Raw genomic sequence first — 16,860 nt, 5'->3', positions numbered from 1 at the left:
GCATTTCTATTTTATGTTGAGACGAGCCTACAAACATTGACCTGTTGCTGGAAATCACTAGAGCGAATGTGTATCAGTCCGCAGCAGAAAGTAGTCCCAAGCAAATACATCGTGAGGTGTACATTTTGAGGAATGAGCTGAGATCCACAGACAAGCATGAGAAGTCTGAAAATATTGAGAGAAAGATTGAAGGTGTTTTCATAGGATTTGTTGTTAAAAAATATAGAAATATAGCTGGCTTTGTCCTTTAACTGTCATGGCAGGTGGAAGAGAGATACAGTGCAGTCACATAAACGACAATCCAGAATGAACAGTTAACGACATAAAAATAAATAAAAATGAAAGTGCTTCCTTATTTAGATTCAGAAGCCAAGATAGATATGAGTAATATTAACCACAACAGTTAATTTTAAACAGCAGCTGGTTAGCTTAATTAAGCAACACTGGAAACAGAGGAAACAGCTTGGCTTAAATGTCACAAAATCAGCCTAGCATCACCTCTAAAGCTCAGTAATTAACACCTTACTTTAGATCTTGTTAATTTAATATTTACAAACACAAAAGTGTCAAAACAACAATCCACTGTTTTACGGGACAATTTCTAAACTGTTACCCAACAAGTAAAGGTAACCTTAAAACAAGTGTTTTTCTTCTTTGTTTAAAAGAAAAAATGTAATGTGTTAATTAGTGAGCTAATCATCTTCTTAGTGTGTTTCCCTAAATGTTAAACTATTCCTAAAACCAATGTGATCCTCTTCTCCAAACTTTTTCGAGTCCGTTTTTGTAGAGTATCTCGATGATAGACAAAATATCTTATATGACTGATGTATGACCCTAAAAGTTCTTGGTAGTATCATGCAGCATTATATCTTTAACCACAATAACTGTAATTGAACCACAATTAAAAAAGTCTTATTACGAATATTCATTTTATTTTGCATATTTGTTTAAAATGTGATGTATGGCTTGGTTTATGACTTTACTAAGGTGGCGCCGCAGCACCGTGAGACTCCAGTATCATCACTGCACGACTGTCTTGTTTTCTGCAGATGGGAAAAACAAAACAAAGAAACAACTCTGAGCAGTACAATGGGCTGGAAAAGGAGCTCGGTCCTGACACTGGCGTATACTGCATCGCTCCATTTCTCTCTCACTCAACTCACACACAGAGACACCAAATACACTCACACACATTCAGTAAAAACATCACCTACATCCAAACACGTGATATGTATTGACAACTGTGTCATCTAAGTATCATTAAACCGAACAGTCCCCATCGACCAAATCTAGACACTGCTGCTCCAAATAGGCTAATAAGCTGCTGCTGAAACATAATGAAATGACTTTAGAGTGTTAACAAAGACCTTCTCTCAGTGATATCTAGCGGTAGCGATATAAAAACAAAATATCAGTGTTGTCTACCTTATTAATGTTCATCCTTTATCATCATAATTGCATATTCTGTTAAACTGTGATTATCACCGTGAAATGACTTGCCAGCGGTAGATGAAAGGGACCGCAATAAACATTTTGTTCATTTGAGATGAGAGACTAATCAGAATGACAAACACAAAGTGAACCAGGTGGAGAGAGATAGGGGGAGATCTTTAAGGCCGTAGACAGAAAGGTAACCTTGCAGAGGAGGTCATTGGACCGTCGTTTCTGAAAGAGGAACTCAGCTTGGCTAATATCCAGCATTCAGTTCAGTACCTTTGGAGAAACTGCAGCCGCAGCATCATGTCAAACAGACATATTTCTCTTTGTCTTTACATGTCCGCTCTCCAGCAGTCGGCCTGCCTCCAACAGCAGCAATAAGATAAAAACGTCCAGATTACCAGCCGTCCTATTCCAGTCCCTGACGTCTGCCAAGTATGAAAAACATTCAGATCGTATGCTCATGACAGTAGCATCGGAACATTTTCATCAACTATTACAACAATAATAATAATAATATATATATAAAAAGACAGGAATGAGAGTGTTTTCTTAAAGCCCTTTTGATTACGTCACACTCTCTCCCTGGTTATCCAGTCTCATCCAAGATGAAGTCACAGGTCAACAGTCACGCTGCTTTGAATCATCAGTCCTGCAGCTGAGGGTCGCTCACTGCATGCGGTTGGGCTGGTGCAGGGGGTAGTGCAGGAAGGCCTGCGGTGGGGCAGACATGGCGCTGAGTGCAGCCAGGGAAGGATGCATGGCGGTCGGAGGGCTCGGGGACGCGGTGAGAGTGGGCGCCGACGTGCCAGGGGAGAAGCTGTAGCTGAGGAAGCCGGCGGAGGGCGAGGGTGAGGCGGCGTAGGGGTACTGCTCCAGCCCGGGGTGGGCGTAGTGGCTGTAGGCGGAGCTGTAGTCCAGGTAGGGGGAGGCGAGCGCTGCTGAGGGGCCGAGCTGGGACTGCAGCAGCAGGCTGGGCTGCAGGAAGGCCTGGGGGTACACGTACTGCTGGGCCAGCCTGGACACAGAGGACATCATCAGTCAATTGGTGGAGAAAAAGAAAATTCAAAGCCATCAATAATAATAGAATCACAATTGTATTCTGCATTTTGTATATTTTGTAAGTAATTACTGTTGTCTAATTTATTTTTTCTAATGTACTTTTAGTTATTTTTATTTAAAAAAAAAAGAAAAGTGGTTGTGCTTTTGGTTGTAAAAATAGAAACATAATTCAATTTTCTTCTCGTTTAATTTCTGCGTAAAGACAACAAAAATGTCATGTTCCAGTTTCTCAAATTTAAATTTAGTCTGGTGTACTGTAATTGTAAAATTAACAGCTTGTGTTTTATGGCAGGTCTATCTAAAGAAGCATTTGCATATTTAATACTGATATCTATATACTGTACTTGTATAGTGTTTAATCTCTAAATTATTTGGTGGCACCCAAAGACTATAAATCTTAATTTTATAGTCTCATTTTAATAATCAGTCTATGGTGGCACCTGACTGAAGAAGCAACTACAGTTTTATCGTTAAGCCAATGACAATAGAGCTCTTAATATGTTTATATGACATTTTCATATCTTTACATGTTTGCAAAAAATTTGAAAAACACATGTTCATCAAAAAACGGAAGAAATTACAGAGGACTGACACATCCAAATCTGTGATATCCGATGACAACGCTGCAAAATCTGGAGAATGTGTGTTCAAAACGTTGTATGGTGTGAGATCTCTTTTGATTATTAAGTGTCAGTTAAACAACAGTAATCAGAGACAGACAAACAATCAAAGCCAGCAGCTGCACGTTTCAACATGAACAAACAGACTGTAGTTTCTTCACTAATTGTATCCCAAGATTAAAAAGCTTGAGTCCTATTAAGGCGTCCTCTTCCTCCTTTAAGAGCAATTATCAGCACTGTTGCCTGAAAATAGACCTTCTCCCTTGTGTTTAAGCTTAATTAGCACACTTTCTGAGAAATACTCAAACGATTTGTCCCAAATAAAAAATATCACCCAATCAAAAACGCTCAATAGAAGAGAGAACCTAAATCACAATGTTGTATTTCTAAATTTGACATCTAAAATGTCATTTCTGAATTGTATTGCCTGCGCACACACACACACACACACACACACACACACACACACACACACACACACACACACACACACACACACACACACACACACACACACACACACACACACACACACACACACACACACACACACACACACACACACACACGACAGATGTAGTGTAAGAGAGTGTTGATACTCGGAGCCACGGCAGTAATGAGAGAGAATGTTCTCCACTGTCCTCCTGTATTCACTCATGCCCTTGCCTGAGGCTGCCCACTTAACCTGAACTGCCTCACTTACATCTGGCAAGAGCAACAGAGATAATATCAGAGGAACTGGGTTATTCTGCTTAAGTAAAAACAACCGAACATGACAGATTTTAACACTTTCGCTCCCGTGATCTGCGCCTAAAGACAAAGCCGTTAACCTGACAGTAACCTTGTCACTGAGTCTGAAGTCAGAGCTGCTGCTGATGCTTACCCACAAACAGAGCCAGAGCAGGGATCAGATGCTTACACAACAAATAGAGGGACTTCACACTCACTCTGCTGTGTGCACAACACACACAGGCACACACCAGTATGTACAGTATGACTGCAAACATTCTCCGAAATGACACACATTTTAGTTTATTTAACCTTACTTAACGCCTACATTTAACTCTACTGAGTCCATCTGAGGATCCTGAATTCCCCCAGAATTATCCTTGATTAATTTGAATGTCTACCTGAAAAAATAATCTATGTATCTGTTCGTATAAAAGCCAAACTAAATAATACTTCACTTGATTTAACTGTTTTAAGTTGATTTTAGGCTGTTATAAAAGGGTTATCTATAAGGTGTTTGTGTTTCACTGTTATTCCCACACAGTTATTTTGATACAGTTTACATTTTGTAAACCTTTTAGGACTTAAAATACATTTCAAATAAAGATTGTCTGGATTTTGTCTTTATTTCTCACTGAAAGGAAAAATCGAATAAACAGATTTTAGGAAATACTTTTACTTGATTTCTTGCCAAAGTTCAGAAAGAAGCCCCCCCCTCTAATGTACGACAATATGGAAGATAAAGACTATATGTATCCTGCTGTTATACATATTTATGATGTATAATGTTTAGAGCTCAGTGGGAGGTGTTGTGTCACGCTCCTTCTACAATCTAGATTTTAGTACGGCCTTAAGTCTGAAAACACTAGCGGCGTGCAGGCAGGGGGTTGACAGGGTCCCGGTAACATAAACAAACATCCCCACAACAACTGTCATCCCATTCCGTTTCTAATGTTGCTCTGAATGCTGCACAGAAATATGCTAACAGCAACTTTTACAAACTGAGCCCTGTCCCACTTTAACCAATGAAAGAAACCCACAGATAAACATTGGGGAAAAAACAGATATCTCTTGTTTTACCAAACCAAAAACTGCTTTAAGTTGCTGCCAATTTTATTTTTTTTAAAACATCAGACAGTAAGAGTAAGAATCTGACTGAGAAAATTGGTTTTCAAGACTATAACGGGAAGCAGCACGAAAGCAGCACCTTGACGGAGGGTTAAACCTGAAGACTAACGACACACAACATCACATTAAGTCAAAGCCCAGCTGAAGCTAACGTCGCCCCCCCCCCCCCATGACCCCTGTGAATCCCTTCTCCCCTCTCCCCTCTCCAGCTCCGTCAGTCTCTCCCGCAGCAGAAGTGCAGCGTCATTCCCACGGCTGTGCGGCGCTGCCTGACAGATTCAATGTGACAGCAGCATCGTACGAGAGAGGGAGCTGCGCCTCACATTTTCTCCTCCCAATGCCTGGCATCATTGCTGGATGTCAAACACACATGTATATATACAGTATACACATGTAAGCAGGGGGTGTAGACAAACATGCACGCAAACATTCACATCAATTACAAAGCACCCATGCAGCAAAAGTGAACATGCAAGTCTGAGAGAAACAACACTTAATGGGTTTTGTGTAGTCGGTTAAGCAGCTTAGAAAAGGATGTGAATGGGTGTGTGTGTGTGTGTGTGTGTGTGTGTGTGTGTGTGTGTGTGTGTGTGTGTGTGTGTGTGGGTGTGTGGGTGGGGGGGTTCAGGCACAGCAGGGCTAATTGGCGCAGCTGTATGGGTTTAGCTCACTAACAGACCCATGAGAGCAAAATAACCTCCACTGTCTCCCCTCTCCAGGTTTACTCCCTCAAACCCGGCTTCCTCTGCACTCCCCCTCACAGACCTTCCTCAAATCAAGGCGGCGGGGATAACAGAGAAAGAATGTACTGAATAAAAATTAAAAACGGGGTCGAGGTCGGGACTCGTTGGGCGAGGAGTGAGCGGGAGGGAGAGATGCTGAGAGGATCACCCATCATATCCCTCATGCCTCAGGACAGCCACGCTTTTAATAGTTCGGATCAGAGATGTGAGGAGGATGAGTCAGTCAAAGAGACAAACAGACATTCATGGAGACACACACACATGACCCTTCGTCCTCTCTCCATAAACCCACACACACAGCTGGAGGGAGAGTGAGAGATAGAAAGGCCAACATCAGCGCTGGACACTCAGCCCTCATGTCAGCAAGCAAGAAGACATCTGAATTAACATATTAATACAAACAGCGCTGCGTGGGGTAGAGGAACTATGACTTGTTTACCGAATCTTATTAAGTATCACCATACCAGATGGTATGTGCTCAGAGTGTCAAATCTACAAATAAATATATGTGTTTTCAAAGCTTACTTTCACTTGTTCAAATCCAGCAAGCATTTAAAATAATCCAGTGCTGATCCTATAACAAGAAACTAAACAACAATTATAACCTCAGTTAATTTAAACTTTAACTAAACTTTATTAAGAATTTACAAGCATTATATGAATATTTTAATGGTTTCTGATACACTATAATGTAGCTTTATGCAGTTATAACAGCACACATTAGTCTACTTGTCAAGCTCTTACTAAAAAAGCACCTGTAACTTGTATAATTATAATTAGACAATATACTGGTTGTCTTCATTCAACATATATACAGCACGAAATACATAATATTTTTCCTTATTCTAATTTAATTATGAATAAATATACTACATAGACACAATTAGGTGTTTCTATCCATACTGTTATCATGGATTCATTAATGATTTATCCAGGTGTTTTAATGGTTGCCAAATACATTAATTAGCACCCTTATTTCTGCCTACAACTAGATTATAATGTGTGAATAAACCATTTATGACGTGTCTATTTACTGCATATTAATGCTAAATGCTAACACATTACAAGCGGTTAGAGGTTTTTACTGTGAAGCACCTGCAGGTAAATGATGTGTAAATCAAGTGTTGAGTTAGCTAGCTCATTAAAGGTTGGCATTAATCTAGATTTGTATATTTCCATGCCTATTATCAGTTTACGGTTCCAACAAAGTACTACATTTTGAATATAGATCAAAATGTTTGTCATCTTTTCCCAGACAACTGAACAAAATGGGAGCTTTCTGTGCCTCAAACAAGACCTTTTTTCATGTTCTCCAAATTAGGCTTTCATGCGACAAAAGTGCCTCTCCTAATTGGGTCCCCGGATAAAATAAATATACACCGGAGGATTCACTGTCAACCTGAACCCCCTCGACAGACAGATAAGAGTGATAACTTCAGGCTGAGACAGAGAGATCATTTAGAGGGGGAGGAAGGCAGCCGAAGAGGAAGAGAGAAAATAATCAGAGACGTACTGTGGAGAGTAAACGGTCGGGGGTGTGTGAAAGCAGTCGACATGTTTTATGTTTCCTCAAAAAGACTGAGGAAAATGTTTCCCTCGAACACAGGAACGAGCTCCAGCGTCACGTCTACCGCCGGCCCTAAAGCTTCACTGCACCCAGACAAAACTACGCCCGGCCACAGGTGTGCTGTTAGTCTGTCTCCCCCCCCCCCCCCCCCCTCCTCCCACTGTTTCAACAGGAAGTACTGCCGCCCCCCCCACCTTAAACCGCACATCCATCTCCTTTCCGTCTCTCAAAATAATAAACACCAGAATGTTAAAGAGGAAATGTAATTTCACTTCTGCCAAGCAGCGACGTTGGGTGCTAAAGGCAGACAGCAGGCAGCCATGGGCGACAGATGCACCCCCCCCCCCCCCACACACACACACACCCTCCCCCGTAAGAGAACATCTCCCCCCTCCTCCCTCACGATTCAGCTGAACCTCAAAGCCACATTTGGCGTCAACCCGTCCTCTGTCCTCTTAAAACTTAAAGCAAATACGCAGGAGCAGCAGACGGAGCTGTGCTTTGTTTGAGTTTGTTTTTGTTATTTGCTGTTTAATTATGGGAGTGTCAGACCCTGAAGCCCCCTGGGAGGAGAAGGAGAAAAGGGAACAAAAGACCTGCAGAGATATTATGATATTATAGATGGATCAAGTATAGAGATTTTAAGAAAAAGTTTGACATACAACACCATTTCTGTCTATTCTGTCTAGTAAACGTGAAGCTAGAGCATGAAGGTTAGCCTATTAAAAGAGCTTAACTCAGAGGAAAACCTATCCTGGCTCTTTCCAAAAGTAATACACTCTGTATCAAGATTATACAACATGTGTTAATTAGAGACTTTTGGAGGTGTAGTTGGGAAGATTTCATTTTGACAGAGTTGAATCGAGCCAGTGATTCTTAATCTGAATCATGTATTTTACAAATGTTTATATTCTGTGTTGAATACCTGTCATATAACATGTGTTAAAGGTGGGGTAGGTAATTTTGGAGAAACCAGCTCGAGTGCGCTAGAATTTGAAAATACACAGCCGGAAAAAATCTGCCACTTCCTTACAGAGCCCCTCCTCCAACACACACGAACGCGCACATGACCAATGAGGGCACGAGATAAGTTTGTGCACAGATGGAAGGCTGACAGGCAGGTAGGCCATCCAGTTATTTTAGCTGGGTCGGCTAAAATGATTGGTCGTGCTTTTTACAGTATTACGGCTTCCACAGATGAGATTTATTTATGGATTTTTTGTCAAAGCACTTAAGATATTCATTGCTATCGGGATGTTAAGAGCATTCCATGGAATATAACAAAAAGTGTATCTCGAGCCGGTTTCTCAAACTTACCTACCCCACCTTTAATAGGACAATGAAAACATTATAGGCTTTTAACCCATCCTAGTACCAGGAGTGTAGTACTAGGAGCAGTGGGCAGCTATTGTACAGCGCCCGGGGAGCAATGGGAGTGGGGAGGGAAGGGGGTTTGCTAACCTATGCTGTTAGCAAAATGTAACCATATTTTTATGTGAATGAATGTAAAGCAAGTGCGACCATATCCACCACAACAAATGGTGTCACTTTAAAAACACAAGTGTGCGTAGTATAAACAGTTTCAATGAATCTGTATCTCGAAGGAAAACTTTTGATTGCTACACCGACATCCCTGTAATTTTGTGATGGACTGAAAAGACTCCTGTTCTTTGTCAGCAGCACAGGCCTGTTCAAATCACAAGTTATAGCTTGTTCTTAAAATAAAAGTCCTTGACTTGCCCAAGAAATGTCGGAATGTGACTGCAGTCATACTGATCATGTCAAAGACACAAGGAGCCTCGGAGCAGAGGGATCTGAGCTGGACAGATGCACCCTTTGCATAACGGAAAATATAAAGGATTTGTCCGGATGTGTGTCTTATTTAACCCTTTAAGAGTTTCGGTCTACTTTATAATCTAAAGTAATTAAACCACAGAGTGACATATTAAGGTTGAGAGAGTTTCCTGTTGATCTGATATTAATCTGCTTTTCACTGAAAGCCAACAACACCTTGCAGCTGTGTGGGACCTTGTGGGAGGTTATAGTTGTTGCAAAACTAGTATCGCTTCTTCTTCTACATAAAACTTTAATCCAAAAACACGACAAAACCAACTGACCTAAGTTACATCGATATATCTTCAGTGCATTATTTTAGCAAAGGAATTTATTTGTAATGATTTTCCTGTGTATGTTTGGGATTTATTTTGAGGATTTGCTTATTTTCTCTATTTTAAATCTTTTTTAATCGAATATCTCTGTGCATTTTTGTTCTAGGTTTGGAAACAGGATTGATGATGACCTCAATGTATGGTAGTGTAATTGAAACATTGATTTGAATAAAAAATGTAAATGAAAGTTTTATAAAGTTGTCAATAATTATTGTTGAAAGTTACATTTAAAGGAAAGCAGTGACTTTCTCATGTAACTGTTGCTTGAAGGTAAAAATCATCCACAACACTTTATCAATTACATTCTCTCCAATATAAGTCACTTCACAAAGTGGAAACCCAGACATTAGTTAAATGTATTCTTTCACGACTGATTAATGCATGAATCATCAATTTTGTAATTGTTAAAATGCAAAACACACCAAATCCTAAACAAGGAAACACCCTACAAATCTGTTACAAACATCTTAATGCTTCAATTTGCAGATGTTTCCACTCTGATAAACAAAGTGCCACCTCCTGTGTGTGTTTGCCTGAAGGGTGTGTTTGTTTGTTAGTGTGCCAGGTGATGTTTCCGCCTCTGTTGTTCCAGTTTGCGAGGTGTCGAAGCTGTGACTCTTCCCTGAAGCAGAGATTAAAACTCCCTTTGGTTCCGATGTCCGATCTCAACGTGGGAGACTTTCAATCAGCCCGTCATCACTCATTCATAGACTCATCTGGGTCAGCCTCAATTCCCTCATCACTCATTCAGACATTGAGGACTGCAATATTAATAGCACTCAGAACAGTTGAGGTTTTTAATGGACTTCTCTGTGGCTGCAGCATCAGAACTTGTCCTCCTGCAGAAAGTCAGTGTGGAAACCTCTTTTTCCAAAACACCACACCGTGCATGTTGCTTCAAAACACCTCTTAAATATAGAAGATACAAACTTTTCAAGCAACCAAAGACCAAAACATGTTTGCTCTCTTCTCCCCAGACAGCAGATATTTCATTTAACAATAACATTGTCTAAGATAAGCTAAACAACAACACTGAATATCTGAGTCACGCCTCAGTAGGTGTAATAGGGGTTCGACCTACAGTGTAACAGCCCTTGAAATGAATCATCCTGTTATTATTAGGAAGTGACTCAATAAGGTTTTTTGTTTTTGAGTTGACACTGAAACCCAGGGACTCTGGATGAGGAGGCAGAACGTCCGTCTTCCTGTAAACATGTGGATAACAAGAAGTTTTCAGGACAAGGATAGTTTCTGAGAAAGCCACCTACAAAGCCTCTGTTCCAGTACATTAGGAACACTGACAGAACCTTCATTATGATTATTATTTTGTCTAAATAGTCTGCAAAGGCTAAAATCCCAAAGTTTCCTCCAGAGGGAGTTTCTCTAACACACCCTCCCCCTGCGTGAAACACCTCCATTGGACTCCTTTGTTTACTTACGTATCATATTGACATCACTACGTAACACTTGCCCTTCTATAGCGCTCAAACACATTGTACGTAAGTGGCTGTATATAAGCGGTTGATCAATCACAACAGAGCCAGCTAACCAATCAGAGCAGACTGGGCTCTGGTTTCAGACAGAGGGTGAAAAGAGGAGCTGCAGCACACAGTATGAAAAACAAAATACCTTTTTGAACATTAAAGGCGGGGTAGGTAAGTTTGAGAAACCGGCTCGAGATACACTTTTTGTTATATTCCATGGAATGCTCTTAACGTCCCGATAGCAATGAATATCTTAAGTGCTTTGACAAAAAATCCATAAAAAAATGTCATCTGTGGAAGCCGTAATACTGTAAAAAGCACGACCAATCATTTTAGCCGGCCCAGCTAAAATAACTGGATGGCCTACCTGCCTGTCAGCCTTCCATCTGTGCACAAACTTATCTCGTGCCCTCATTGGTCATGTGCGCGTTCGTGTGTGTTGGAGGAGGGGCTCTGTAAGGAAGTGGCAGATTTTTTCCGGCTGTGTATTTTCAAATTCTAGCGCACTCGAGCTGGTTTCTCCAAAATGACCTACCCCACCTTTAAAGGTAGTATAATATAGTTGTTTTAATCAAACTTTTTCCTGCTCACCCTGCGTCCCCTTTCATGTGCCCTTATCCTACACTGTTGGATTCTAAAGTTCAAAAACTCCTATTCGACAGTGATGTGCAATTAACATATCTGAGTTTGCCATGTGTTAATAAGAAGCAGAAGATAACTCAGTCTTTCTTCAAATTCCTAAACATAGTCTTCACAAACAGCCTTCTCCATAGGCATCAAGAGAAACCAATCACAGTTCTTTCCGTGTCCTTGTCACCCTGTGTCTCCCTGTGTCTCTCATGTAGTTACATTTATAAAGCGTTCATCTGTAATGCAGAAATATGAATTAAGCTTTCAACCTCTTGTGGGATATCTGGCTGACATCCCCAGAAACATTAAATAGTTATAATATAATTTCTCTGTATGCACGAACATCAGGAAAAAAGAGGTAATGGCAGCAGTTTAGAGAAAGGATGTAGGGAAGTTAGACTAAATGGCTTGTTGCCTCAGTAAAGCCCAAGTCATGCATGACACAAATTCAGAATGTAGCTTCTTGTGTGTTTAATGGCCCAGAAAGAGAGAGGGGGACGACAGAAGACAAATCAAAACGTGAAGAAAAGATACAGATATGTGTGCAGGGCTGAACATATCTGAACACACATCATTTGAGTTGTATGTGATGCCTTCTTTTCTTTCTTTACACATACGTGGCAATAACCACCATAACCCCGGGTGGAGAACAGCATCAAGTGCTTACAAATGTCAAGGACGGAGGAGTGAGATGTATTGTGTTGAGGAGGAGGAGGAGGCAGGTGTGACAGAAAGAAAGAGAGATGGAAATAGAGCTATTGATTCTTCTCCGTCTTACCCATATTGCCTCTGAGCCCACGTAGGATGGACTTGCTGAACTCCAACAGAGAGACCTGCAGACAAAGAAGAAAGACAGGCAGCGGTGAGGATGGATATCTCAGCTACCGGCTGCATAAAGAGAGACGGGCAGACGAGGAAAGAGCTGATTCTCTGCCTGTTTGTCTCAGATGTTTGCATGCATCCGGAGGTATCTGTTATTCCCTCAGTTTACACACATGCTCGATACGAAATAATAAAGCGCTCCATTGAACACAAACATCTGTGACCTCGCTGCCTCCAGAGTTCACCGGGAATCAGATGAAGCTGAGTAAGAAAGGAGAAATGTATCCTCCTCCTCTGACTTCTTGTCAACATTCCTCCAGCTAGTATTCCTTTCTTATATCTCCTTTCACTGTGCAGCCATGACTTCTTCATCAGCACCCTTTCTTTTGTTCAAATGTATATATATATCTAACTGCACATTTTATTTCTTCGCCAGCACAAAGAGGAGACAGTCACGCTGTTATTTTCTTGTTCTTAACAGTCCCATCCCCTCCTGCTCTTCTTATTCTCTTCCTCTCCTATTCTCTCACACAGAATAACAAAACACCAAGCGCTGCCATCTCCCATCAGCTGCAGGCTCGGGGGGTTGCGTCGCAGCCCAAGAATAAGGACACACAGTCAGTTGTTGTTGGCGCCTGTGTTTGTCAATCATACCTACACTTGACGGTATTTCAGCCAGCGAGCTTTTAAACAAAGCGGCGAGGGAGAGCTGCTGTCAGGGTCTGGTGTGCAGCGAGACATCGGAGGGGGAAGCACAAAGCGTGTGTGCTGGTGGTTAACACTAAAAAAGCCCTGCGGCATGAAAGCTGTGCATTTAATCAAGAAAACAAAGAGTGAGGTATTGTGGGAATGAGCACAGACAGTTGGCTGAAGAAAGCATACCAGTGGTTGTGCATGTTTTATCCCACTGACCTCAAATTTGTCGACATATTCATCGGTTTATAGATGTATCTACTATCTTCCAGGCAGCTGTGTGCTTCTCTTCATTTCAGGGAACCATCATGCAGAGATTAGCAGAAACTCAACAGGACCTCCACCATAATATGGTAATGTTGCAAGCACAGAATATGTGGAAACATTTCCTTTAGATTTCCTGCACCTGTAGAATGCAGTGATATTTGACAGCCAATTCCTGCAGGAATCTATTTAATACACCCAATTCGTTTTGGACTATTCTACCCAGAATATGCAGTAGTAAGCTTTACCATGTGACAGTAGACATACAGTACTGTTGACCTTAAAACACAGATGATTTCATGTTTATTGTAGTGGATGATTTAAGTATCTGCAGACCAAAGGTTATATGGATGTTAGGACAACAATACAGCTGAAACAACATACTTGTGACATCATTTAAAATATTTCTTTAGTAGTAACAAACGGGGTTATATAACCGGTAGAATATAACCGGCCTTATTCTTTTTATCATTTGTGGATATTTGGTTGAACATGATCCAGACAAACCTTCTGATATAACTGTAAACCCTGAGTGTGTGGCTGTGATCTAACACTTACTGGTCTGTGCGCTGCGAGGCTTTGCTCCCAGGTACGCCAGGTTCACGTTGGCCTTCCTGCCGTCGATGATGGGGTTTGCGTCCTTACACACCCGCTCTGCTGCTCCCCTGTCCACCATGGTCACCTGTTGATGATGTCAGAGCATTAGGGATAAATAATCACTGTTCAAGCGTCATGTGAAAGCTTCTGTATCGAGTGTTGAAGGAGTGATTCATGAGGGGGGAGGGCCTGCTGTCCTTGTCTCTCCTCAAATGATTCAATCGTTTTGCTAAATGTTTGAGGAGACACTGACTCCACCACATGAAGACAGCCATCAGTGAGCTTCCGATGGAGCTCATGTAGGAGGCAGATTTCTTTCTTTTTTTATACAGGGCTGCCAAGGATGAAATACTGGAATCTACCTCGAGGGAATGAGTTGAGGAGTGGGCAGATAGCAGTGGGAGGGGGTGAAGGTTGAAACACACACACACACACACACACACACACACACACACACACACACACACACACACACACACACACACACACACACACACAACACACACACACACACACACACACACACACACACACACACACACACACACACACACACACACACACACACACACACACACACACACACCCACACAATACTGAAAGTAAAACTGCCTGGCTTGCTTTCGTTTCTCGGCTTCAGACTCAGGCCAGGTTCAAGAAGCTTCTGCAGGGAATCGCATACCCCAAGGAGAAGTCAGGGATGAAATGAGCATGCTGTCCTAAAACAACTCTGATTTGCTCACTGGCTATGCAGAAACAGAGATAATTTGAACTGCTTCATGTCAGTTCAATCACACACACAAGCTCACAGTCCCTCATAGAAAATAAACACATCGTGGTAGATGGGGGAGGGGCTGCATGGGAGGAAGTCAAAGTGAAACTGCTGCAGCCTTATCTTGCAAAGCCAACTGACATGTAAAAAATGAGAGAGAGAGAGAGCAGAGATGAAGATAGAGGTAGAGAGAGAGAGAGAGAAGAGAGGAGGGAGAGAGAGAGAGAGATCTCGCTACTTCGATCTCAATCTCTCTATCTCGAGCTAATATCGATATATCGCTCTCTATCATATCTTATCTCTCTCTCTCTCTCTCTCTCTCTCTCTCTCTCTCTCTCTCTCTCTCTCTCTCTCTCTCTCTCTCTCTCTCTCTCTCTCTCTCTCTCTCACACACACACACATCTGTCCACAGATGCAGCTCATTACCAACTCACTCTCTCTCTCTCTCTCTCTCTCTTTTCCTCACACTTAGGTATACTGTGTCTCTGTGCTCATTTGTTCATGTGTTGCTCACTCTGGGAATGCAGAGATAATTGATGACACACTTGTTTGAAATAATCTGCTACTCATGCTTCAAGCATGTGACTGCCGCCACCAGACACACTGCACATGGCTGCTGCTGGAACAAAGTGGCAGTGTGCAGCCTCTAAGGCAATAATAACGAAAATACAATTAACCATATAGATAAAGTCTCTTCAAGCTCATTACTGGCTGCTACAGGCACGATGTAGTGTGTTTCCAGCCTATCCAATTAAAGCCAGAGCAACTGATAAAGCCTTAATTAAAGCCAATCTCTCACTGTTCATGTGTTAAACTACTCGTTTATTCTACCAGAACATGGGAAGTTAAATTAACTTACAAAGCCGTATCCTCTGGACTTGCCCGTCTGTTTGTCTGTGATAACCACAGCCTCGTCGATGTCCCCGAAAGTCTCGAAATATTTCCGAAGTGAAGCGTCGTTGGTGTGATATGGCAAGCCGCCGACAAAGATCTTGGTGTGAGTCGTGTCTTTCTCCATGGTGGGGTGCATTATTTCTAAAGGAACCCCGACCAGCTGACCTAGAAACAGCGGCGAACTCATGCGGCTTGTGGAGACTATTAAAGAGGAATAACACGAATAGAGACAAGAAAGCAGCCGAATAACTTTACGCTGCTTGGTCACCGAGACGCTCTGATGACAGCAGAGTCCATGGTCAAACCTTATAGTCTATGGGTCAAACACGCAGCAGCGCCCAGTTGCATCACACGCAGCTTCTGGATGTGTAGCTCTGGATGTGTAGTCCTCCTGACAGGTGTCTCTGAACCTCATGTCTCCTGTCTCGGAGGGAAAAAGTCTTTAAGGCTCGGTGGGCGCGTCTTGTGTTCGCCCCCTGCGCATCTGATCCAATGGACGAGCGGTGCGACTCTTCCATTGGCGCATCCCGCCTCCATCACACACACACACACACACACACACACACACACACACACACACACACACACACACACACACACACACACACACACACACACACACACACACACACACACACACACACACACACACACACACACACACACACACACACACAGGAAAGCCCCCACAAAAAAGCAACTGAAACGAATAAATCTTCACTATCATTAAAAACGTTGCCTTTCATAGGAGATTATTATAAGTAGTTATATATTTGATATTCTGTTGATAAACTGACTGTAGATACTTCAGATTGGTAGTAGACTGTGAGCAAGTTAATACTATAAGGAAGTTAATACTACAAGAAAGAGAAACTGACATCTGTTAATATTTTAGGACTCAATTTGTGCCAATCATTTTTAATTTATGAGGGGTTTCCACAGGTGTGGGGTTGATCCTGGGTCTGACAGAGAGCATATGGGTGACTATAAACTAGAGCACATTCTTTATCACACTTTTTTTGTCCAATCCTAACTTTTATAGACTTGTTTGGATACAAAACAAATATACTATATACATATATATACAAATATACAATTTATTGTAAAAAAAAGAATGAGACAGCTGCATTGAGTAAAATGTCATATTTGTATTTGGCAACCTTGGTAATACTTTTATTACAACTTTTACTTCTTAACAAACTGTAAACCTGCTGGTAGCGCTATAGTGAAGAAGTCAGGATCATCAACTT

The 16,860-nt window shown here is 41.7% G+C and overlaps 1 protein-coding gene across 1 annotated transcript; it reads right to left on the bottom strand.

The window, feature by feature from the left end:
* Nucleotides 1-910: 910 nt before the first annotated feature.
* rbm38 (RNA binding motif protein 38) lies at nt 911-16,027 on the bottom strand. Its single transcript, XM_034126411.1, has 4 exons — nt 15,576-16,027; nt 13,906-14,029; nt 12,347-12,401; nt 911-2,455 (listed from the first exon to the last, which is right to left on the bottom strand). The coding sequence occupies exons 1-4, from the start codon at nt 15,795-15,797 to the stop codon at nt 2,107-2,109; spliced, it is 750 nt and encodes a 249-aa protein (XP_033982302.1). The 5' UTR covers nt 15,798-16,027; the 3' UTR covers nt 911-2,106.
* Between the last annotated feature and the right edge of the window lie 833 nt (nt 16,028-16,860).

The sequence above is a fragment of the Trematomus bernacchii genome, unplaced genomic scaffold, assembly GCF_902827165.1.
Source record: "Trematomus bernacchii unplaced genomic scaffold, fTreBer1.1, whole genome shotgun sequence".
NCBI lineage: Eukaryota > Metazoa > Chordata > Actinopteri > Perciformes > Nototheniidae > Trematomus > Trematomus bernacchii.
This window is presented reverse-complemented; position numbering and strand designations above follow the sequence as displayed.

Coding starts and splice junctions, on each gene's coding strand:
- rbm38 (XM_034126411.1), bottom strand. CDS start 15,797: ATGAGTTCGCCGCTGTTTCTAGGTCAGCTGGTCGGGGTTCCTTTAGAA. Junction 14,030..15,575: donor AGTCCAGAGGATACGGCTTT/GTAAGTTAATTT, acceptor CATCATCAACAG/GTGACCATGGTGGACAGGGG. Junction 2,456..12,346: donor TGGGCTCAGAGGCAATATGG/GTAAGACGGAGA, acceptor CTCTGTGTCCAG/GCTGGCCCAGCAGTACGTGT.